At 41.9% G+C, this 20,426-nt stretch overlaps 4 protein-coding genes across 10 annotated transcripts; 1 reads left to right on the forward strand and 3 right to left on the reverse strand.

The window, feature by feature from the left end:
• Nucleotides 1-3: 3 nt before the first annotated feature.
• On the reverse strand, nucleotides 4-4,089 carry taf6 (TAF6 RNA polymerase II, TATA box binding protein (TBP)-associated factor). Of its 3 annotated transcripts, none has more exons than XM_061299291.1 (15): nucleotides 3,878-4,089; nucleotides 3,327-3,484; nucleotides 3,126-3,212; nucleotides 2,876-3,029; nucleotides 2,735-2,791; nucleotides 2,531-2,644; nucleotides 2,288-2,409; nucleotides 2,056-2,133; nucleotides 1,873-1,974; nucleotides 1,602-1,784; nucleotides 1,425-1,499; nucleotides 1,219-1,344; nucleotides 956-1,129; nucleotides 595-786; nucleotides 4-507 (listed from the first exon to the last, which is right to left on the reverse strand). In XM_061299291.1, exons 2-15 carry the CDS (start codon nucleotides 3,480-3,482, stop codon nucleotides 220-222), a joined length of 1,908 nt encoding a protein of 635 aa, XP_061155275.1. In that variant the 5' UTR covers nucleotides 3,483-3,484; nucleotides 3,878-4,089; the 3' UTR covers nucleotides 4-219. The 3 variants fall into 3 exon arrangements, with proteins under 3 accessions (XP_061155275.1, XP_061155274.1, XP_061155273.1); XM_061299290.1 differs by having other exon boundaries at nucleotides 4-504; nucleotides 2,525-2,644; XM_061299289.1 differs by having other exon boundaries at nucleotides 2,525-2,644.
• A 203-nt stretch (nucleotides 4,090-4,292) lies between these two features.
• Nucleotides 4,293-6,570, forward strand: mrps31 (mitochondrial ribosomal protein S31). The gene is made up of 7 exons (XM_061299293.1): nucleotides 4,293-4,473; nucleotides 4,647-5,054; nucleotides 5,164-5,316; nucleotides 5,431-5,574; nucleotides 5,646-5,722; nucleotides 5,831-5,971; nucleotides 6,039-6,570. Exons 1-7 carry the CDS (start codon nucleotides 4,361-4,363, stop codon nucleotides 6,272-6,274), a joined length of 1,272 nt encoding a protein of 423 aa, XP_061155277.1. The 5' UTR covers nucleotides 4,293-4,360; the 3' UTR covers nucleotides 6,275-6,570.
• Nucleotides 6,571-7,088: 518 nt separating this feature from the next.
• stk36 (serine/threonine kinase 36 (fused homolog, Drosophila)) lies at nucleotides 7,089-14,453 on the reverse strand. Of its 2 annotated transcripts, XM_061298466.1 has the most exons (21): nucleotides 14,312-14,453; nucleotides 12,777-12,838; nucleotides 12,551-12,691; nucleotides 12,160-12,237; nucleotides 11,952-12,082; nucleotides 11,623-11,872; nucleotides 11,459-11,552; nucleotides 11,209-11,390; nucleotides 11,000-11,148; nucleotides 10,807-10,924; nucleotides 10,577-10,708; nucleotides 10,320-10,496; nucleotides 10,134-10,225; nucleotides 9,934-9,997; nucleotides 9,752-9,862; nucleotides 9,609-9,683; nucleotides 9,393-9,504; nucleotides 9,189-9,315; nucleotides 8,922-9,099; nucleotides 7,784-8,659; nucleotides 7,089-7,699 (listed from the first exon to the last, which is right to left on the reverse strand). In XM_061298466.1, exons 2-21 carry the CDS (start codon nucleotides 12,795-12,797, stop codon nucleotides 7,583-7,585), a joined length of 3,225 nt encoding a protein of 1,074 aa, XP_061154450.1. In that variant the 5' UTR covers nucleotides 12,798-12,838; nucleotides 14,312-14,453; the 3' UTR covers nucleotides 7,089-7,582. The 2 variants fall into 2 exon arrangements, with proteins under 2 accessions (XP_061154450.1, XP_061154449.1); XM_061298465.1 differs by lacking the exon at nucleotides 14,312-14,453 and having other exon boundaries at nucleotides 12,777-13,023.
• LOC133167657 (serine/threonine-protein kinase 36-like) lies at nucleotides 14,333-20,323 on the reverse strand. Of its 4 annotated transcripts, XM_061298464.1 has the most exons (21): nucleotides 20,182-20,323; nucleotides 19,344-19,445; nucleotides 19,124-19,264; nucleotides 18,982-19,059; nucleotides 18,775-18,905; nucleotides 18,451-18,700; nucleotides 18,283-18,376; nucleotides 18,031-18,212; nucleotides 17,787-17,950; nucleotides 17,575-17,662; nucleotides 17,368-17,496; nucleotides 17,113-17,289; nucleotides 16,930-17,021; nucleotides 16,777-16,840; nucleotides 16,507-16,617; nucleotides 16,336-16,410; nucleotides 16,128-16,239; nucleotides 15,935-16,061; nucleotides 15,681-15,861; nucleotides 14,600-15,604; nucleotides 14,333-14,472 (listed from the first exon to the last, which is right to left on the reverse strand). In XM_061298464.1, the coding sequence occupies exons 2-21, from the start codon at nucleotides 19,425-19,427 to the stop codon at nucleotides 14,368-14,370; spliced, it is 3,390 nt and encodes a 1,129-aa protein (XP_061154448.1). In that variant the 5' UTR covers nucleotides 19,428-19,445; nucleotides 20,182-20,323; the 3' UTR covers nucleotides 14,333-14,367. The 4 variants fall into 4 exon arrangements, 3 of the variants coding, with proteins under 3 accessions (XP_061154448.1, XP_061154447.1, XP_061154446.1); XM_061298463.1 differs by having other exon boundaries at nucleotides 16,930-17,018; nucleotides 19,344-20,254; XM_061298462.1 differs by having other exon boundaries at nucleotides 19,344-20,254.
• Nucleotides 20,324-20,426: the final 103 nt, after the last annotated feature.

Here is a 20,426-nt window from a genome sequence, read left to right on the forward strand (position 1 = left end):
CTCTGTAGAAATACAAACTGAAATTTATTTTTGGGTAAAAAAAAAAAAAGCGAGAGAGAGCATGAAATCAATTTGAACAGTTGAGGAAACACTGTGACAGATTGCCACTTGTTGTGCATTAACATATTTACAATTTACGATCAAACAACTGCTTCTGCACCATTCTGGAGTCTTCAGTATATAGTCCTTGAATGCGGGTCAAATCTCTTGTGAAAAGTGTCAGTGTGGCGACTGCGTGCTGGCACCGGGAGACTCTGATCGGTCCGACTTCCCCGTCGGTTCTAGTGTGGTTGAGATGGGTGTTGGGATCACAGAGCTCTTACTGTCCATGGAAGAGGTGGACGAGGGAAGCGATACCACAATGTACTTCTGCATGGGTCGTGAACCAGCCAACGCAGGTCCACTTCCCGGTTCTAGTTTTACCAAGGGCTGCAAGGTTGAAGTAGCGCTGGGTACGGTGCTTGTAACCGTCGAAGCTGACTGGGAGGAGTTGATGGTGATTACCTGCTGGGGGGATCCCAGATATGAATGCGTGTATGCGGTATCAGCTGAGTCGCTGCCTCTGCTGGTGATTTCTGCGGAACTGAAACGTACCTGCTGAGTTGAGGCGGACCCTGCGGTAGTTCCCATGACAATATACTTAGTGGCAGGTGGTGATGGCTGGGATGGGGTCCCTGGTCTTGGCGACATCAGGGCGAGGGAGCTTGGAACCTTAATGATGCTCGGAGTGCGAGACACCGTCGATCCACTGAGTCCACTTTGTGAGACTGAGAGGGTCGGACGAGGCTGGGAGACAAAAACAGTCGCTGCTTTATATACTGACTCATCGAATTTCCAATCATATCATGTGGAAATGTGTGTTGGAAGGACAATGAAAGTTACTTTAATCATTATGTGCCGCACAAGCATGGAACAAACACTCAAAACGTGGTATTGTCATCAAGCGTGAGCGTACCTGTGTAATTGTTAACGTGGTTCTGTTGACTTGCTGGGCTTGCATTGCAGCTTGGGTCCGAGCCTTCATTACATGGGAGCACAGCATGGGTGCGAGGTAACCATAGTCAATCCGATATTGTTCCACGCTGTCAGGTGGAGGTCGAATCTTGGCAATGACACTGGCACAGTGTTTCTTGGGATGCAGACAACATTTTCAATTAGATACAAACATGGGCAGTCATGAAAAGATTATCATTAGGATTAGTATTCTTAAAAAATTACCAGCAGGAGACTTTGAACATGGTCGGCTCCTATCTTATCAATGTTTGAGATCACTGGTCCTTCCATCACTGCTTTGATGCGAGCGCCCTCTACAGTAAGCCGAGGAAGGATCAACGTCTTTATCACCTGCGGGGAAAAAGATCGAAGGGCTGTGCTGATGTAACAACGTTGAGGGAACCAAATCAGGTACCCAGCCGGAAACTTACATCAGGACCCAGTTCAGCAAGTCCGGCGATGCAGCCGTACCGCGTCGTCCACTGGGTTTTGTCATCCAACCAACTCTAATAAGAGAAATTGAAAAAGTGTTAGAGAAAAACATTTCTTTGCAATTATGGTTAAAAGGCACTTTTCAAGGAAGCGGAACTGGGGCAGGGGGGCGGCACCTTAGTAAAGGTCTTGGTGATGCGAGACTGGATGTTGTTGGTAGTGGTGCTGAAGGTTTTGCAACTCTGCGCCATAAGGCGAGCAGCAAAGTCCCGTAAAGCCCAGTGGTTATCAACGTCTGGTCTCAAGCACAACTGCTTGCTCACGATACACGTCACCACGGCCGGGATGAGCTCGTGCAGCTACAGACCAGAAGGAAATGGACACGAAATGATATCAACTAACATTAGATATCCAAACCAATGATAAAACTTGGTTTCTTTTACTGACATATTTCTCCAGGTATAAAGTGGGGTTGTCCATTAGTGCTTTCACCATCCGCATGAGGTAAATCAGCAGAGCCAGGTTGTTTTGCACCACGTTAACACGAACCTATCAAAAAGCGAGCATTTATGAGTGAACAGTCTTGAAAATTCATGTGACAAGTTTTTTTTCTTCTATAGAGATGCTCACCCCTTCTGAAATAAAGGTGCTGAATCTTGGTAGCATCTGATACAGCCCTGGATCAGTGGCGATGCTTTGCAAGGCTTCCTGAATGGCAACAAGAGAGCAAATAAATCAGGACAAGGGAAAAAAAAAAATCACATCAAACTAAATTATTTTTCCGCATACAATGTGCCGAATGGGTGTTCATCATGCATTCTATAAAAAATGTCTTTTGGTCAAGATGAATGAATATACACACAGCTCTCTTGGCTTCACAGGATCCGACACATGCTTCAGTGATCTCCTTGTAGTAGAGCTGCTGTTCCACAGAAAGCTCATGTGTGCTGCGAGGTTTCAACCGTATGGGACCCTTCTCTTTTCCTGAAATACACAGTCAGGATCAATTAGAAAATGTTTGCTTGCAAGGACTAAACAGCTATTTATGAGAGAAGAATTAAATGAATGTTACATTTGAATATAAAAACTAGATAATGACCTTTACCATCAGCAGCCGTTGCTCCCTGATTTTTGCCTTGAATGTTACCATCCTCCTCCTGACCAGGTTTGACAACTTTGAGGGGTTCTGTGGATTCAGCCTTTTGTTGTTCTTTTGGTGCTACAAAGAAGAGCATTCAGATTAAGTCATTATCTTTTCTCATCTTTTCTTTTTTTTTTTAAATTGCGTTAACTTTTAAGACAGTCTAACCTGGTGGTGGATTTTCTGGAATAGAAGGTTGAATCCCCTCAATACTTAACCAGTGGGCTGGAAAGAAGCATAGCAACATGAGAAGACTGAGAAGCCATCCAAGTTGTAAAAAAAGACATTCAGCTAAAATAGTACATGTACCTTTAAGAGACACATCCAGCGGAACTCTGGGGAGGGGTGTGTTAATAATATCACTAAGGTCCACTTCCTTCTCCTCATAGAAATGAAGCTCTCTTCCACCACCACTTGCGAAACGAAAAGGGATAAACTCTTGCGACTGGAATCCATACAGGGGCTATTTGCAAAAAAACAAAAACAAAACATACTACAGGTCCAGACAAATGAATGCAATTGTTTTATTTAATGTTTATTTAACTATATTCTTCCTTACCTCCACATTTTTGAGTTTGAGGGCATTATCAATGTCACTGGTGGTTAGTTTACGTCTCTTTCCGTGATGCATAAATTTAAGAGCATCCTTTAGAGAGCGAGAGGGGGTAACAGAGATGAAATGAGCAGATATAATGCAGCAAAAAGCTATATAATAGTGATAGAAACTTTCATCTCCCCCCCACAGATCTCTGTGTTGTACCTGTGTAATTTCTTTAATTCTGTAGCTGACTTCTTCACTTAGGGCTGTACAGCTGTCCTCCTGTAATTGTCCCACTCCCATGGACTCCGCCATCGCCTTCATGGACTCTGTTGGCAGGACTACAGAGCACTGCTTCTGACGCCTTTCCTCCGCCATCACTAACATAACACACAAGTTAATCAATACAATGCAGCGATTCATGATTCAGGAAGCATGCAAAATGAAAAGTTAACAAAAATAGTGAGAGGAGGTCGAACTCCAACGTCTAATTATGAGTTAAGGAACTTGATCGTAAGTGAGGTAAGAGAGCAAGATATGATCCGTGATGTCAGGGCAAAAGAAGGCGGGTAAATCGCTCTAACGAAAAAAAAAAAGAAAAAGAAAACTTTCAATGAACTTCACGCACATCAACTCTGTAATTCAAACAGCATAACTAAAATATCTCGTTTGTATATAGCGTTCATTGTGAAGCTGTAGTAGGCTTGAGTATGCAGTTGTGTGTTAGCCTTGAAGCTAACTGACTTAGCTTTGGTGGACGTTTTTCACTTTACCTGCAGAAAACGTTCTCCTTTCGGTGGGTAGGGGATAACTAACACTAATATGAACACTCAGCGTTGAAATATGCAACGAGACATGTTTCGCAAAGCTAAGCGATCGCTGATGTACTCCATTCTCAATACAAATAACTAAGCAAATCGCAGAAAGCAACAGGAACCTCCATTCATGATGGAAGGCTTGTGTTCCGTCGCCATTTTGAGTCAACTTCCGGTTGTGTTATCACGGGACGACGGCACAGAATGAACTGTGTCCAAGACGTCTTTTAATAATATGAGAGAATACTTGTATTAATGTATTTGATAAATATGTATTTATATTTGGGAGCTACAAATCTAGTCGAATACTTTTATGTGCACTAAAACGTATCCAACGTTTGTCTCGGAACCTTTACTCACATTTGAGTTTACGGGGAACTGTTTTGCAGTTACAACAAAGACGCACGTTAGGCTCAAGGAAGGGCATATTTTGACGTAATCATGTTCAGATTCTTATCCCGCACATTACATGCGGCTAAAAAATCATCAGTGAATATATCTGGGTCGCGCATTTCTTTAATAGATTGTGACACGGCTACAGTTTTAGTTTGGAGGTGAGTTGCTTTTTGCTATGCATCTTTATTGAGGGCAATATTTACCACTATAATTTCATAAATACTACATGTTTGACGTATTGATCCTTCAATGCATATACATTACTACTTACTGATGAATGCAGCCTGCGACTTTTTACTTTTGACATCACAATGTTTTGCTTTTCTCATAGGGTGTCCAGTGTTTGTACGGCCAAATACCTAAACACAAGCTCGGTGAAATTATGTGACAATGCACACAATTCCAATAAAACAGATAAAGAGCCTGACCCCACAGAAACGGTGAGTGAACAACCAACAAAAGATTCCACTGAAGTCAACAAACAGGATGAGCAAAATCTTGGAGACAATATTAAGAAGGGTGGCGCTAAGGGAAACGAAGCTTCGCCTGTTGCAGCCAAGAGCGGAAAGGAGAATCTTCTTGAACTTCTCGGAGCTATGAAGGTGGATGTCACGAGCAAAAAGAGGCTTAAAAATGTGAAAGTTAAGCAAGGTGTCTCCCATCCTAAGTCCACCCCAGCCACTATGGAGAGCACCATTAGCATGTTTCAAAAGGCTTCAGATGAGGCTTTAGCCCAGACGTGAGTTTTTTTCCCATCATTTTCTAAACTACTAATTATTTTGGCTGTCCTGTTCACGACAGCAACACTGCAGTGTGTTTTAACATTTCTGTCTTTTCTTTGCTTTTAGTCAGACACTGAATCCAGAACTGCTTGCAGCTGCTTCCGCTGCTGCTTCCACGTTTCCTAACCCCGTTCAGGCAGAGTCTGAACTGCTCACGCAACTGAGACAGCATGAGTCCATCACTGAGGCTCACAAGAAGGGTGACGTGAACAACCTGGGGTACTTTAGCGTCAATCATATCATCAAATTAGAACCTAACAATCATCAACCACCACATTATTTTGCAGTTGTACACTTGTTTGATATTAACCCAAGGATCTTTGGGTTTCTTAGAGTGCTTATAGCTGAGATGAAAGTGGGAAAAAAATCCAATCGACAGAATGCTTGGCCAGCCAATCAGATTCGGTTTGATGACGATGGGCGGGGCTACACACACGATCGAGGAATCACTGCAGAGCTGGACAGCGTTCGGAAGAAGTAAGTTGTTTGATATGGGACCAATGTTGTCTTCAGGTAATGCTGAAATGTTAATGTTTATTTATTTTTAGGAAGAACCTGTTCACTGGTAGAAGACTCAACATCTTCTCATCCACCACTGATGAAGACCGAGTAGATGCAACATTTGGTGATTACTTAAACGCACTCGTGCACAGGGAGAACATGCAAGCCGGGTTTGAGTTGAACATGCCTTACTCGATTTTACCCCCAATTTTCACACTAAGCTGCTTTTTAGCTCGACCAACCCTGTGGGATGCCGACTTTGCCAACCAGCTGGCTTCTTCTGTGAACCAAATGCCCCGAAATGCCTTTGAGGAGATGATTCAGTGGACCAAAGAAGGGAAACTGTGGCACTACCCAATTGACAATGAAGCAGGTGAGTTCATAACAGCTGTAACTATGTAAAGGAAACAATGAATGACCGTGGTCGTTCCTTTCATCAGGCCTCGAGGAGGAAGCCACCGTTCCTTTCCATGAACATGTCTTCCTGGAGAAACACCTGGAGGAGGGCTTCCCCAGGCAGGGGCCAGTGCGACATTTCATGGAGCTTGTGGTGACCGGTTTGTCCAGAAACCCTTATCTGACCGTCCAAGAGAAGAAGGAGCACATTTCCTGGTTCAGAGACTACTTTAATCAAAAACAGGATGTCCTCAAAGAGGCTGAGGTTTACCTAAATTAAATTTGGACATTTTTATGTCCTTTCAACATCTTTGAAACAATAAGAAAGGACAAGATTGTGTGCAGAAGACCAAATAATGTAAAGGAGCATGTATGGAATACATTCAATCCACAATCCTCATTTGTTTGTATTGGAAATTTCCCCTTAGGAAGAGAGGTATAATGCAAATTAGTGAAAACAAACAATCTAAAAGTGTACATCGGAGAGAAGCCTGTCAAGTAATGTACTCTGAGCAACATTCAAATAAGTTGTTCTCAGATGTAGTGTAACATCATTAAAATAACATCATTAATGGATGTTTGCTTATTATTTGTGGATGGGATGAATTGGTTGAACGTCAGTGTTTAAGGGGCTGTTGAGAACCGTCTGTCATTTTGATTGATGACTTTTTTCTTGGCAGGCAGTTAAATAGGTTTATGTTGGCATGTAGCATCCTCAGCTCATTTACAGTACATGTTTTTATAGCGCTTCGGCTGTGCCCTTTACATGGAAGTGCTTTTCAAGTTAAAAACATATGAAGAATGTGGTTCCATAGTGGTCATTCTCTGCTTTGCTTATTAAGCTTGCTCAAGGAAGAACTTGACATTTGAAAACACTCCTGTTTCCACATTCCGTTCACTTTTCCTTAAACATGTCCATGGGTGGCATGGTGAAATGTTGGCAACCTAATTGCAAGGCAAATAAGACTGTTTACACACCTGGGCCTACATGCAGACAATAATGTTTCGTATGAATCTAAAAAGTGCTACTGTGCGCTGGTTTATTTAATATGTACCACAAGGGGGCAGCACATATAGAGACTGACAATCATTGATGATGATGATGATAGAAGTTTATTCATCTCACAGCGGGGAAATTTACAGCAGCGTACAAGAGTGCAAGAATACAACTGCCAAATTAAAAAAAGGATAAATAACAGACAAGGATAAAAACAAGTGCCACTAGTAGCGGGAGAGACGAAACAAAACTTTATCAGGCATTCACCTTTACACAGTCATGAATATGAACTGATCTCACGCCACCTGCAAGTCAAGCGAATGGATGGCTAAAATATATAAATATAAAATATTCAGTACATCATATTTTTATTGCTAATATCATAAAACCTTTTTGTCCATTCACAGCCCTTATAACAATTTTTTAAAACTTTGTAATTTGGATATGAACCACTTTACTGTGATTCAAACAATAATATACATGCACTTTCCATTTTTGGGATTCATTTTAGTCTTTTTGCATTCAATTGCATGAATATTACAATATGCTTGATGTAGTTGTTTCCTGGCAGACGCAACAAAGGTGAACAATTTATGAATTGTTATCAATCTCTGTCTGGAGCTGTCTCATAAGAGGAAGATAGTCACATTGTAGAGGTGTATGTTGAGCCTGGAGTAGTTGTCCTCTGGCACCCAGTGATATTAAGACCTGGGAATTACAAAACTACAATCAGATACAATTTGCGGTGATGATAAAAATAACGCTATGACGAGAGTGCATTCCATTCCTTACCTGTCGCAATGCATCCTGCTGGATGTACAAACTCAAAGTTGCAATGGCGGCCTCTCTCACTACATTGTGGGAATCTGTGCATGCGGCTCTCAGAAGTAATCTGGACACGCTTTCTTGCAGCAGCTCGGAGATGGCGCCTTGAACATGTAGCAGGTTTCCCAGAGCTGCGCAGGCATGATGACGAGTGTGGGCATTTGGGTCAGAGGTCAGTGACGCCAGTGTGGCTCCCGTCATCCTGGCTTCTTCCAGCCATGGTCTCATCTCATCATCACCTGGCTTGTCTGTATTCTCCCTGCTTGAACCCCTGTGTGTTTCATTGTCTTTCATTATTAGCCACCTTCCTGCGTTAGATGCAGCTTTCACCGCAATATAACCTAACCATTTGCCAACTGACAAGCAAGCCACCTGCCGCACATGCACATTAGAGTCCTCGAGAAGGTCTATCATGCCTTTAAAAATGATAACTCTTAAATTGGGCAATTTGGGTGACCTGAATGGATATAAATTTCCCAAAACCTTGCATGTGGCGGCCTTGATTGGGTCATAAGCATGAGTGAGCGCCTGCAGTAACACGGACGATTCAACGTGAAGCTGGAGGTGACCAGAGTGAGGGCAAAAACGGCCGAGGAGGTATAACAGGGAGAGGAGCTCTACGGCGGAGTCCCCGAGCTCATCTCGCTGAAGCAAATCAGAGAGCAAAGAACTTGCAGTTCTGGGCGGTGTCTGCTGGCCCGACGGACTGAGCGCTGGTGCAGAAAAAAATCCACGAGCAGCTTTACAGAGGTGGAAAACAAAGCGTTGACGGTCGCGCAGCAACAAGCGGCGCAGAAGTGACAGTGGCAGCTCCACTAATGAAACAGGAAGCGTTTGAATCACCTACCAAAATATAAAACAACACACATCAAAATAAGCAGATAAAAAAGAATACTACAAATAACAGGGAGAAATATCCAAAATAATGTGATGTCTGATATGAGTATTTTGCAAATGTTATCCTTTGTTGCGTCACTGGATTATGATTATTTCGTACCGAAGCAAAATGAGCATTGACATAGATTATATCTCCTGTGACAAAATCCTAAATTCATATTTTGTACTATTATTTTTTGCTGTTGTGTTAACATCAGGATGCACTAACCTGCAGAAGCCCTTTAACCACACCGCAGCTGTCATACAAGTGCAATATTCTAGAACTGGTGCATGAATTCAAGTCCAAAGCAAATGGAAGGCACAGGAAGTGGCAGCTCAACTCGATGAAGCTCTCACCACTCAAACCCTCCTCCAAGGGACCTGAATGGTCCTCTGCAAATATACAACTATTGGGGGAGGGGGTAGTTTTAGTGTTGCTCTACGCTGGCAAAAATGAAACATTTTGAAGTCATCTGAAGGAATCATCAACACCAACCATTCAGAGCTCAGCAGCCAGCCAAGAGTGTATACAAATTTTGAGTTGCTCTCAGTAAAGAGGGAAATATACCAATATGGATCCTTGGAGAAGACCAACAATGAGACAGATATAAGAAAATGCAGACCTGAAAAAAAAAACATGGAAAATGACAAGAGTATTTTCCGAGATAAGGGATTTGCTTCATTAATTGTGTGTGTTTACCATTTGCTGAACACAAATCCATGTCTGGCTTGGTCTTTGCCAGCGCAGTGCCAATCCCTTCCCAAAGGTGATTTAATATGAGTGCATCCCAACATAAAGAGGCATCATCATGCTGTGAGGAATATTCAAAATGATTTGGGGCCAAGTCCCATTTAGTCATTTGTGACTATTTGCCGAGATGGGATATGAGAACGTTCACACTCTAGATTTACCGACCTCATCCACCGTGTGGAATAGCAAGGCGAGGAGGCCGTCACAGAGTCCCCGACCTGGCGGGAGTGGAACTTGGAGCTGTTGAAGTAGAACATTTTTCTGTCCAAAAAAATCCATTGAAATCAGAACTTTCTCACATTGTTTACCTGACGTGAACCACTGACAAGTTCTTTCAGCAAGGAAAGCAGCCTTTTCACGTCAGCTTGAACAGCAATGTCATGCTGGCTCAACACAGATAAAATACCTGCAGCCAGAGGCTTAAGGAGGAAAGGCAATCATGTGACCAAATAATAAAGGACAACCGTCTTTTTACTCATTGAGTACTCACGGCTAAGGGATTGAGTTCCTCTTGGTTAAGGATGGTCATGAAAGGCTTGATGAATCGTTCAGGTCTACATGCACAAACATCCAATGAGTTAATGTGCAGTGGTTATAAAACATTTTTTAAAATAGGTAACCCATTTGAACAGGGGTGTGTAGACTTTCTATATCCACCGTAAACCACAGAAGGAAAATGGATGATCAAACCTATTTTCTGCTCTTAAGCTGTCATAGTTTTTGTCCCAGTAGATCAGCAGCACAACAATCATTTCTCCAAGTGTTGGCAGACTCCACGGTTGCTGCCCAGTAAAATGATGGACAGAATTTTGGATCTTATGACATTTTTATCAGAATAAAAACTAGTCATTTACAGAATATCTTTTTAACTCCCACCTCAGTAAAACGCGAGTTTTCCACAAAGTCGTGAACTAAGTCAATGAGAAGACTTGGCAGTCCAAGTTCACTGCCAATGTGGTTCTTTATGGCAAGGTCAGAAGTCAGAATCAGGTTCTGTAGGACCTTGAGCGGAAGGTGAATGGACCGAATGTCTTCCAGGACACCATCATCTAGCTAAACAGAGAACCAAGACTAAAATTAATGTCATTACATGACATTAATTTTATGTTCAGTTGAAAACTGCACCAAATTACCTGCTGCTTAAATGCTAAAATTGTGGATTTCATTTTAACAATAACAATGCGGTAGTTCAATGGGTCTTGCGTTTTTCCGCTTGGATCGGATTCCTCAACAAGCTTCAACCAGAAATCCTCACTATCAGCTGCCTGAAAGAACAAGTTTCCACCCACAGATGTTAGTTTCATGACACTCAGGTCTTTTCAATTAGCAAAGAAACAAACTGATATAAATTAATTGGCCTTACTATGGAACTTGACATATGTGCAATGATTTCAGGTTTGTTCTTGAGTCTCCTTTGGATTAGTCGTGGCCCGACTTCTATGGAGGGGAACTCACGTTCGTAGTCCTGACTGATTGGACCCCTGAAGAAACAGTAAGTACAGTACACAATCTAGTACACCAAAATCTTGTGTAACATACAAACAGTTCACAAAGACCTTTTTTGCAGGGTGCCAGTATGAGTCCTTGGAAAAGCACTTGAAGGGGCTTTAAAAGATGACTGAATTGAGGCTACAGAGGTGTCACCAGGGGGCGCTACTGTCAACACAGAATTGGTCTCTTCACTTTGCAGTTCATCCATCATATTCTGTAAAAGAATACAAATAGTTTTATTGTTGTTTTTAGATGGTTAAAACAACGTACTTACTTTAGCACTGTCAGATGGTTTCTTTGTGTTACTTTTGCTCCTCTGCTCTTTGACCTTTCTCAATATTTTGCTCTCCCCAGAGTTTAGCGACGTCTTTTCTGCCATTTGTTTCAGTTTCAGTGCCAGCATATCTGGGTCAGGCGTGACTGTCAGTGGACTGAAAACACCTGTGTCTGGAATCACTGCAAACACATCAATATATTAAGTACCCGTATTAAGGACAACATACTGCGTTAAAACAGCACGTCACCTAGAACACCATCAGCAACAAAAGGATGATGGAGGAGCTCTGGCCATGACAGTCGCTTCTGTGGGTCTTTCGTCAACAAACCTTTCAGAAAACTCTGGAGGGTGAAAGTATATCAATGCGCAATATAAATTGATATGATAACTAAAGCTGGAGTTGTTTTGTACCATGCATGTGCTGCTCATAGTGTCTGGCCATTTGATGGGGTCTTTCACAATGAGCTGCACCAGATGGAAAATAGAATTGGTGTAGAATGGAGGGACCCCTGTGAGAAGTTCATAAAGGATGCAGCCCAGGGACCAGAGGTCAGCGGTGTGGTCATAAGGCTTCTCCGCAACTAACTCAGGGGACATATAAAGTGGTGTTCCCTTGATAGAAGTCAGCACCATGGTGGAGACACTCATTGCCCGAGCAAACCTAATAAAAACATTGCATCACATTTATTTTATGCAGATTACATATAGTCACATGTCGTTGTGTTGATAAGCGTACATACCCAAAGTCACATAATTTCACCACACCGTTTTTATCAAAGAGGATATTTTGTGGTTTCATGTCTCGATGCAGGATACGGCGGGAGTGCAAATAATACAACGCTGACACGAGCTGGCAGGCAATCTCACAAACCTTAAAAATGTAAGAAATTAAATAAACAATTTTAAAAATGAAATTGTGGTACCATTCATGTCGGATGATGCTAGTACCTGATTTTCTGGTAAACTGCCACCATCTTCAATAATCTGGAACAACTGACCCTCTGCATACTCGGTCACAACCACAACCTATTAGAACGGGTAAATTATTAGTTGAAGTAGTTGAAGGAGTCTTCTATACCAGTCGCGTGCAGGAGGAATGGCAATTAAATGCTCTTCCACTAGATGGCAGAAGGTTGACTGTGAATCCACCTGTTGCCATTCATAGGGCAGAATAACAGTTTAGGGTTCACTAATCAGGTTCACATTTCACACTATGTAAATTTGTGAGTAACGTGAGACAAGATCATCCTTGTTTCAGCATTGATATACGATTTTTCAATAGTAAAATACAGTACGGCTCAAAGAATGGGAAACTTGCGCTGGTAGAGTAAGAACACACCTCTGTTTCAGTTTCAAAGCTGTCATAAAATTTCACAATGTTTGGATGCTGAAGGTTACTCATTATTTCAATTTCCTTCTTTAAACTTTGCAGTTCTTTGCTTGAGCGACCCATCTTTGGCATGAACTTGAGAGCTACCACCTGGACACGGATGGAAAACAATGTTCGTTATTTTTGGGGAAAAAAAAATAAACTTTGCAAATAAAAAATTTCGAAAGCAACTTACTTGACCCGTAAATTTCTTCATCCCTTTGTGAACGCGACCAAACGAGCCCTCACCCACCAGTTCTAAAACGTGATACGAATTCATATTTTGCAGATGGGCTTGAAAAGATGTTGATCAAATGTTAACGTGAATGAAATTATTCACTACATTAAAAAATGAAATATAGTATACACGATTGGCTGAAATTGACGTCTTAGCGCGGCTGCAATTTTGTATGTTTGACAGGATCATTACAACTTGGGGACGCTGAATTTTGAAAAAAAAAAATCCTGGTGTAAAAGTCCAGCTGCCGAGTTACAAAAGCTCCGATATACAATTTCAAATACAATTGTCTTTGATAATTAACATAAAAATTTCTTTACGATTGTCATTTCGTGGTTTAATTTGAAATTAGGTTTAATTTGATATTTCTTTACGTTTGAAGGTGAGAAATAAAATCAGGCTTTTTTATGGGCAGCTGTTAAAATTGGGTCCATAGCCTAGCAACAGAGCACGCGTTCCTAGCAACAGGCTCAAACTGTAAACACGTCTGACAGATGTTTTTTTGTCTAAATTTTCTTAGATCAAAAATAAAATACAATAAAAATCAAATCATTATCGTCTTTTTATGCCCCCGTGGGTGATACATTCAAGCTTGTTTTTGAAAATATCTAGTCTCTGTCATTAGAACAATGCATTTGTATAGTATAATTATAGGTCGTATTTCAAATCCAAGTCTTTTGAAAATCATGGGATACAAGTGTGGGTTAAATAGAGTTTGTTACGGTTACATGGTATGCTAGAATAGGGGTGTTCAACTGATTTTGTCCAAAGGACCACCATTATAACCAAGATGCAACTCGGGTATCACTGCTATGGTGGAATATTTTATTTTGCACTAACTGTACAGGTTATGTACATTTGTATGTCTATTTTGGAAATCACAGCTACATTTGACATAATTTGGATGGTAAATGATTCACAAAATTAGCTGGAAAATAAATCTCGCCTGTCACGCGGATGACTGGGGGTAAATCAAGTGTAAATTGACTTGAGGATTGGACCCACCACTTTCAAGGTTGAAATCTATTACTCTATAACCAAGCCACGCCCTTTGTAATTTTGCTTTGGGGGAGGTGGGCCCTGTTCAAGTATACTGGACTTGGTGAAAATCCAAGAAGACACACAAAAAGTAAATTGATGCTGCCATGAATGGCGCGGCCAGGCCCTACTTGGAGAAAAATATAAATACAAAATGCCTCGGTCAAGGACACTTTGACATGATCATCAGGTTTTACGACTACCACTAAAGGGCCGCAGACCACTGTTTGACAATAGCTGTGTTAGTGGACTGTAGTACTTTATATATCCACTAGATGTCGCGGATTTATCATGTCTGTACAGGAAAGATAACTCAGCCTGGACATGCACATGCAGGGGAAACGTCCACGCCATCCTTACTGCTTCTCATCATCAAATCAAATGAGAAATTTTTGGATAACACTTTTAATTGAGCCAAGCTAGTATAAAAAGTCATGTTTTGCACAAATCCTTACCACTGTAAGTAGCAAGTTTTTCCAGACAATTAATTTATGACAACCTGGGATTTCTCTCAATTAACTTTCAGTTGTCTGATGAGAGGAAGATAGTCACAATCACAAGGTGCACGCTGTGATGCCCGAAGAAGTTCCTTTTCAGCATTTAGGGACAGCAGAACCTTGACATAAGACAGAGAGGACATGAATGGACTAACATGCATAAATCATTAATTTTGTCTACAAAATTCAAGAGATAGGTAGGCAACAATTAAGTAACAGGGTTGACTTGTGCTCTTCATTTCTTACCTCGAGCATTGAGTCCTGATGTGTGTACAAAATTAAAGTTGCAATAGCATTTTCTCTCACGGCCTTGTGGGAATCTGTGCAGGCGACTCTCAGAAGTAATCTGGACACTCTCTCTTCAAGCAGCTCGGGTACGGCACCTTGAACATGCAGCAGGTTTCCCAGAGCTGCACAAGCGTAGAGACGAGTGCGGGCATCAGGGTCAGAGGTCAGTGACGCCAGTGCCGCTCCCGTCATCCTGGCTTCTTCCAGCCATGGTCTCATCTCAACATCACTTGGCTTGTCTATATTCTCCCTGCTTGATGCATGAGTGGCACCCGTCATTCTTGTTTTCTCATGCCACATTCTCATATCGCTATGATCCAACACATTCTTTGCTATCCCAATGGCTGTCTCTCGGCTTGAACCCTTGTTTTCATCACTGTCCTTCTCTTTTAACCAGTTCGTATTGTTGCCGACATTTCCATTCGGCCTTTCTTTCAACTTTGCCTGGACTGCAATATGCCCCAACCATTTGCCAACTGACAAGCAAGCCGCCTGCCTCACCTGCACATTAGAATCCTCGAGAAGGTCTATCATGCTTTTGAGTATGTCCGGATGTAAATTGTGCATATTGGGGGACTTGAATGGACACAACATTCCCAAAGTCTTGCATGTGGCGGCCTTGATTGGTCCATAAGAGTGACCGAGCGCCTGGAGCAGCACGGACGATTCAAGGTAAAGCTGAATGTGACTCGAATTGGAGCAAAAACAAGTGATGAGGTATAAAAGGGAAAGGAGTTCTACAGCAGAGTCCCCGAGCTCATCATGCTGCAGCAAATCAGAGAGCAAAGAGCTGGCGGTTCTGGTCAGTGTCTGCTGACCCAACGGAGTGAGCGCCGGTGTAGAGAAAAAGCCGCGAGCAGCTTTACTGAGGCGGGAAACAGAGCGCTGACGGTCACATAGCAACAAGCGACGTAGAAGTGCCAGTGGCAGTTCCACTAATGAAACAGGAAGAGTTTCAATCACCTGGCAAAATAGAAAACAGATGTCAAAATCATCATCAAACAGAAAACTAAAAATTGGATGTTCTAAGAGCGTATACCTGCAGAAGCCCTTTTGCAACGCCACAGCTATCATACAACTGCAATATCCTGGAACTGGTGTGTGAAGTCAGGTCCAAAGCAAATGGAAGGCAAAGGAAGTGGCAGCTCAACTCAATAAAGTTCTCGTGTTGAAGACCCTCTTCAAGTTTCACTGGACTGCCTTCAGCAAACCAAGGAAGACTAGAAAAAGCAGACTCATTGCAATGATTTATATTCGAACTTGAAATGCAAAAATAAAATAATCAACACAAACCATTCAGGGCTCAGCAGCCAGACAAGAGTGTAAATAAATGTTGACTTGCTCTTAGAATAGAGTGAAATATATGAATATGGATCATTGCAAAAGACCATCAGAGTGGCACACATGAGGAAGTAAAGTCCTGAAAAAGTAAAACACAAACAGGTAAGTGCGCTGTGAATCTTTTTCAAATAATCATGTTTTTTACCATTTGCTGAACAAAAGTCCACTTCTGGCGTTGTCCAAACTAACGATGTTCCAGTCCTTTTCCAAAGACGATAAAATGTATGTGGATCCAAACATGAAAATCCACATCCATGCTGTTAAGAGTGATTCAAAACAAGCATAGTTAAGAGCCACTGATGTTTGACAACCTCTCCAAATGTCATCTACACAAGCACTTTTTGTTGGCTGACCTGAGAGAGTGTGTGCACAAGTAAATACAGAAGACCGTCACAGAGCCCCCCGTTTGACAGGAATGCAAATTGGCGCTTTTCAGGTGGCGAACATAGACAAACATGTAACAAACAAAATGTCAACTAATATCCAGCAGATTTCACATTACCTCCGAAAAACAGATCACTTACTTGATGTGATCCAAATACGTGCTCTTTCAGCAAGAAGCCGAGCATGTCCACGTCAACATTGACAGCAACCCCGTGTCGAGCAAAGAGGGACAAAACGGAGGCCGACAGAGGCTAAAGGAGAACAAAGTCAATAGTTAACTAGCCAGTTAAGTCACTTAAGTGGCCCAAAAAAAATCTTTTTGAATTTGAGAACCAAATATGATCGAAATAACATTTTCATTCTCAGAGGCCCAATGACGTATTCATACAGAATCTGCATCTGATACTTACAACTAAAGGACTGAGGTTAGCTTGATGAAGAATCGTCACAAAGGGCTTGATCAAGTCTTCAGCTCTACAGGTAGAGAATGAACGAGTTTCAATAATGCGGGACTGCCACATCGACATAAACAACACCATTGTAAAGAAAAATGAATGCTTAACCTATTTTCTTCCTTCAGCCAATCATTGTTCTTGTCCCAGTAGAGCAACAGCACAGCAATCATTTCTCCAAGTGTTTGGAGACTCCACGGCTGCTGCCCGGTAAAAAGTCCAACAAAATATTCCATGATGGTATTCGGACATTCCTATATTGGATGTTACTGACTGAATATTTCTAATGACCACCTCAATGAAGTGTGAGTTCGCTACACAATCATGAATCAAGTCGAAGAAGAGACATGGCAATCCAAGTTCACTGTTAATGTGGTTTCTTAGGGCAAGGTCAGAGGTCAGAATCAGGTTGTGCAGGACCTTCAGCGGGTAGCCAATGTGGCACGTGTTTTTTAGAACACCATCACGCAACTTAGCAGAGAAAACAAAATAAAATTAAAATGAGTGTGATTCCATCAATTGTGTCATTTAAAAACAGCACCTAATTACCTCTTGCTTCAACACTAAAATGGCGGATCTCAGTTTGGAAATAATGGTACTATAGTTGAACTCTTGTTTTTTTTGGCTTGGATCTGACTCCTCAAGAAGCTTCTCCCAGAATTCCTCACTGTCAGCCGCCTGGAAGAATGAAAAATGCATTTTCAGCGATCTACCATGAAGTTATGACCAGTGCTGGCGAACAATTTCATGTATTACTGTGGAACATTTGCGTGTCCTTGTCTGTAGTCGTGGCCCAACCTCTACTGAGGGAAACTCTCGTTCATAGTCCCGACTGATGGGACCCCTGCAGAAATCATACACACAACAAAAATGACCAATGTAGAGCTGCAAAAAAAATAAATAATCCTAGCTCCACTAGTGTAGCAAATGCTAGCTCCGCCAATGAGGTTTAGTTACTTGAGCCGAACCTGTCTAATTGACTTGATGTAGTCTCAATTTGGTTGGTTTGATCAAAACTTGGAGGTGCAAAGGTTGAATTATCTGAGGTGTTATCAACAGGGGCGGATGAATCCAAAAGTTGCATTACTGCCGCTCCGCAATCTCCTTCAGATTCCACTCCATCCCTCTTTTCCTGTTAGACAGATCATCCTTTTTACAAATTCACATTTCTTTTTCTGGAATGTGTTGCTTTAAAATATGTATCTGGTTCACATTAGCACTGTCCACCACTTTCTTCATGTTGCTTTTGTTTCTTTGCTCCCGAAGCTTTCGAAATATTCTCTTCTCTCCAGTGTCTGTTGACGTCTTTTCTGCCATTTGTTTCAGTTTCCGCGCCAACATGTCTGGGTCAAGTGTGGCTGTTAGAGGACTAAAAATAGCTTCGTCTGGAATCACTGCCAACACACCGCTGTGTTAGCACCACACGAATGCCAGGTTAATTTTTAATTTTTTTTATGTTGTCACCTTTAACACCATTAGCAACAAAAGGATGATGCAGGAGGTCTGGCCATGACAGTCGCATCTGTGGGTCTTTGATTAACAAACCTTTCAGGAAACTCTGGAAGAAAAATACAATTGTTTCAATTTGCACTTTGCGTTGACAAAATTAATAACACTACAGCTGCGTTGTACTTTACACGTGCTGCTCATATTGTCTGGCCACTGGATGGGGTCGCTCACGATGAGCTGTCCCAATTGGAAGATGGAATCGGCACGAAACGGTGGAATTCCTGTGTGGATTTCATAAAGAATGCAGCCTAGCGCCCAGAGGTCGGCCGTGTGGTCATAAGGCTTTTCTGCCACCAACTCGGGGGACATGTACAGTGGCGTTCCCATGATTGAAGTCACCACCATGGTGGAGATGCTCATTGCCCGAGCAAACCTAGTCAAGAAATCGTGACATCATTTTAATTGTAACGTCTCATAAGAAGAGTGGAAGTCAAATCATATGCGTACCCAAAGTCGCACAGTTTCACCACACCGTTTTTATCAAAGAGGATATTTTGTGGTTTCATGTCTCGATGGAGAATACGACGGGAGTGCAAATAATACAGAGCTGACACTAGCTGGCAGGCAATCTCACAAACCTTGGGGAAAGCAAAATGATTAAAGGTAATTCCGTCATCTGGAATAGGGGCATGATTATGTGGGGCATTCTATTACCTGGCTTTCTGGTAAGCTCCCATCAACTTCAATGATCTGGAATAACTGACCCTCAGCATACTCGGTCACAACAATTACCTGTGAAAAGCAGGAAGCAGCTTTTGTGTAGTAAACATGTTTAGGGTGTGTGAGAGAAACGTACCTCGGTTTCAGTTTCAAAGCTGTCAAAAAGCTTCACAATGTTAGGATGCTGAAGGTTACTCATAATAGTGATTTCTTTCTTTAAACTCTGCAGCTCTTTATTGGAACGTCCCATCTTTGGAATGAACTTCAGAGCTACTACCTGACGGGTACGCAGACAAAGAGAGGACTGAACCAGGGTGAATCATTTCAGTTACTTATACTACGATAAATCAACTTACTTGGCCTGTAAATTTTTTCATTCCTTTATGAACTCGGCCAAAGGAACCCTGCCCCACTTGTTCCAAAACATGGTAGGAATCCATCTTAGTTATGTTGCTAGACTGGGAAGTGAGACATAGACAAGTAAGTGGAGTCAAAGGGCCTACATCACAAAGGCGACTCTCTTTTCTGTTTTCCATCGATATGTTGCAATGCCATTCAGCATCAAAGCCACATGTTTTATTTTTAGAGAACATCACTAACAATGCAATGCTTGCCAAGATAGTTTGGACCAATGTAACCTTTATAGCCATTATGTCATTCGACTTTGTTCACCTTGGGAAATGTACAATATTTGCACTAAGACACAGAACAAGTTCTTCCTGAGGGGTTCTTCAATTGACCACTAGAGGTCAGACGACAGCTTTTGAAATAGTTCAAGAAATTACCCGTTGGAGTTTGAGCTTGTTGGTTTAGAATGGGTGAATTAAATAAAAAGTTGGAAACGTTCTTGAGGTAAATATGCCAAACATACAACAGTCACAACATTAGGTATAGCTGCACTTGCATCAGAGCCGTGTCAATGACTTTGCCATTACAAAGATAACACTGTGTCAAAAAGGTATGAGTAGTAGCCAATAATAATTTTAACCAGCAATAGCCAATTTACAAGTCCACTTTCTATTATTTCAGGGCGTTAGCATAATGACTGTTTTTTGTGGCGCATATTTCCAATAGTTTTACATCTAGTTTTTGAAAAAAATAGTTAAATTCGTTATGGAAAGCCGTTTGAGGATTTCTTCATAAACTTTTTCTAATTCAAGTTACATCTTGAGCTCCACTCCTTGTCATACTCACGAGAATGGAGGACTCAAATGTTTAAAGCACTGGACTGGATCTAGTCCAGTGACTCAGCCCTGTCCACGACAATAGAAGAGCACGTTGCATCCAATGAGTGTCTCCTCCAGCGGACTGCCCCCTCCAAAAGTGAGATAGAGTTTCCATCATTTCACACAAGACGAAAATGCATAAAGTGCACTGAAGGCAGCAGTGGAGCGAGCACACAGGTGCAGGCCGGGAATGGGTCAGGATCAGGAGGAATT

Source organism: Syngnathus typhle, linkage group LG15, assembly GCF_033458585.1.
Source record: "Syngnathus typhle isolate RoL2023-S1 ecotype Sweden linkage group LG15, RoL_Styp_1.0, whole genome shotgun sequence".
Classification (NCBI taxonomy): Eukaryota; Metazoa; Chordata; class Actinopteri; order Syngnathiformes; family Syngnathidae; genus Syngnathus; species Syngnathus typhle.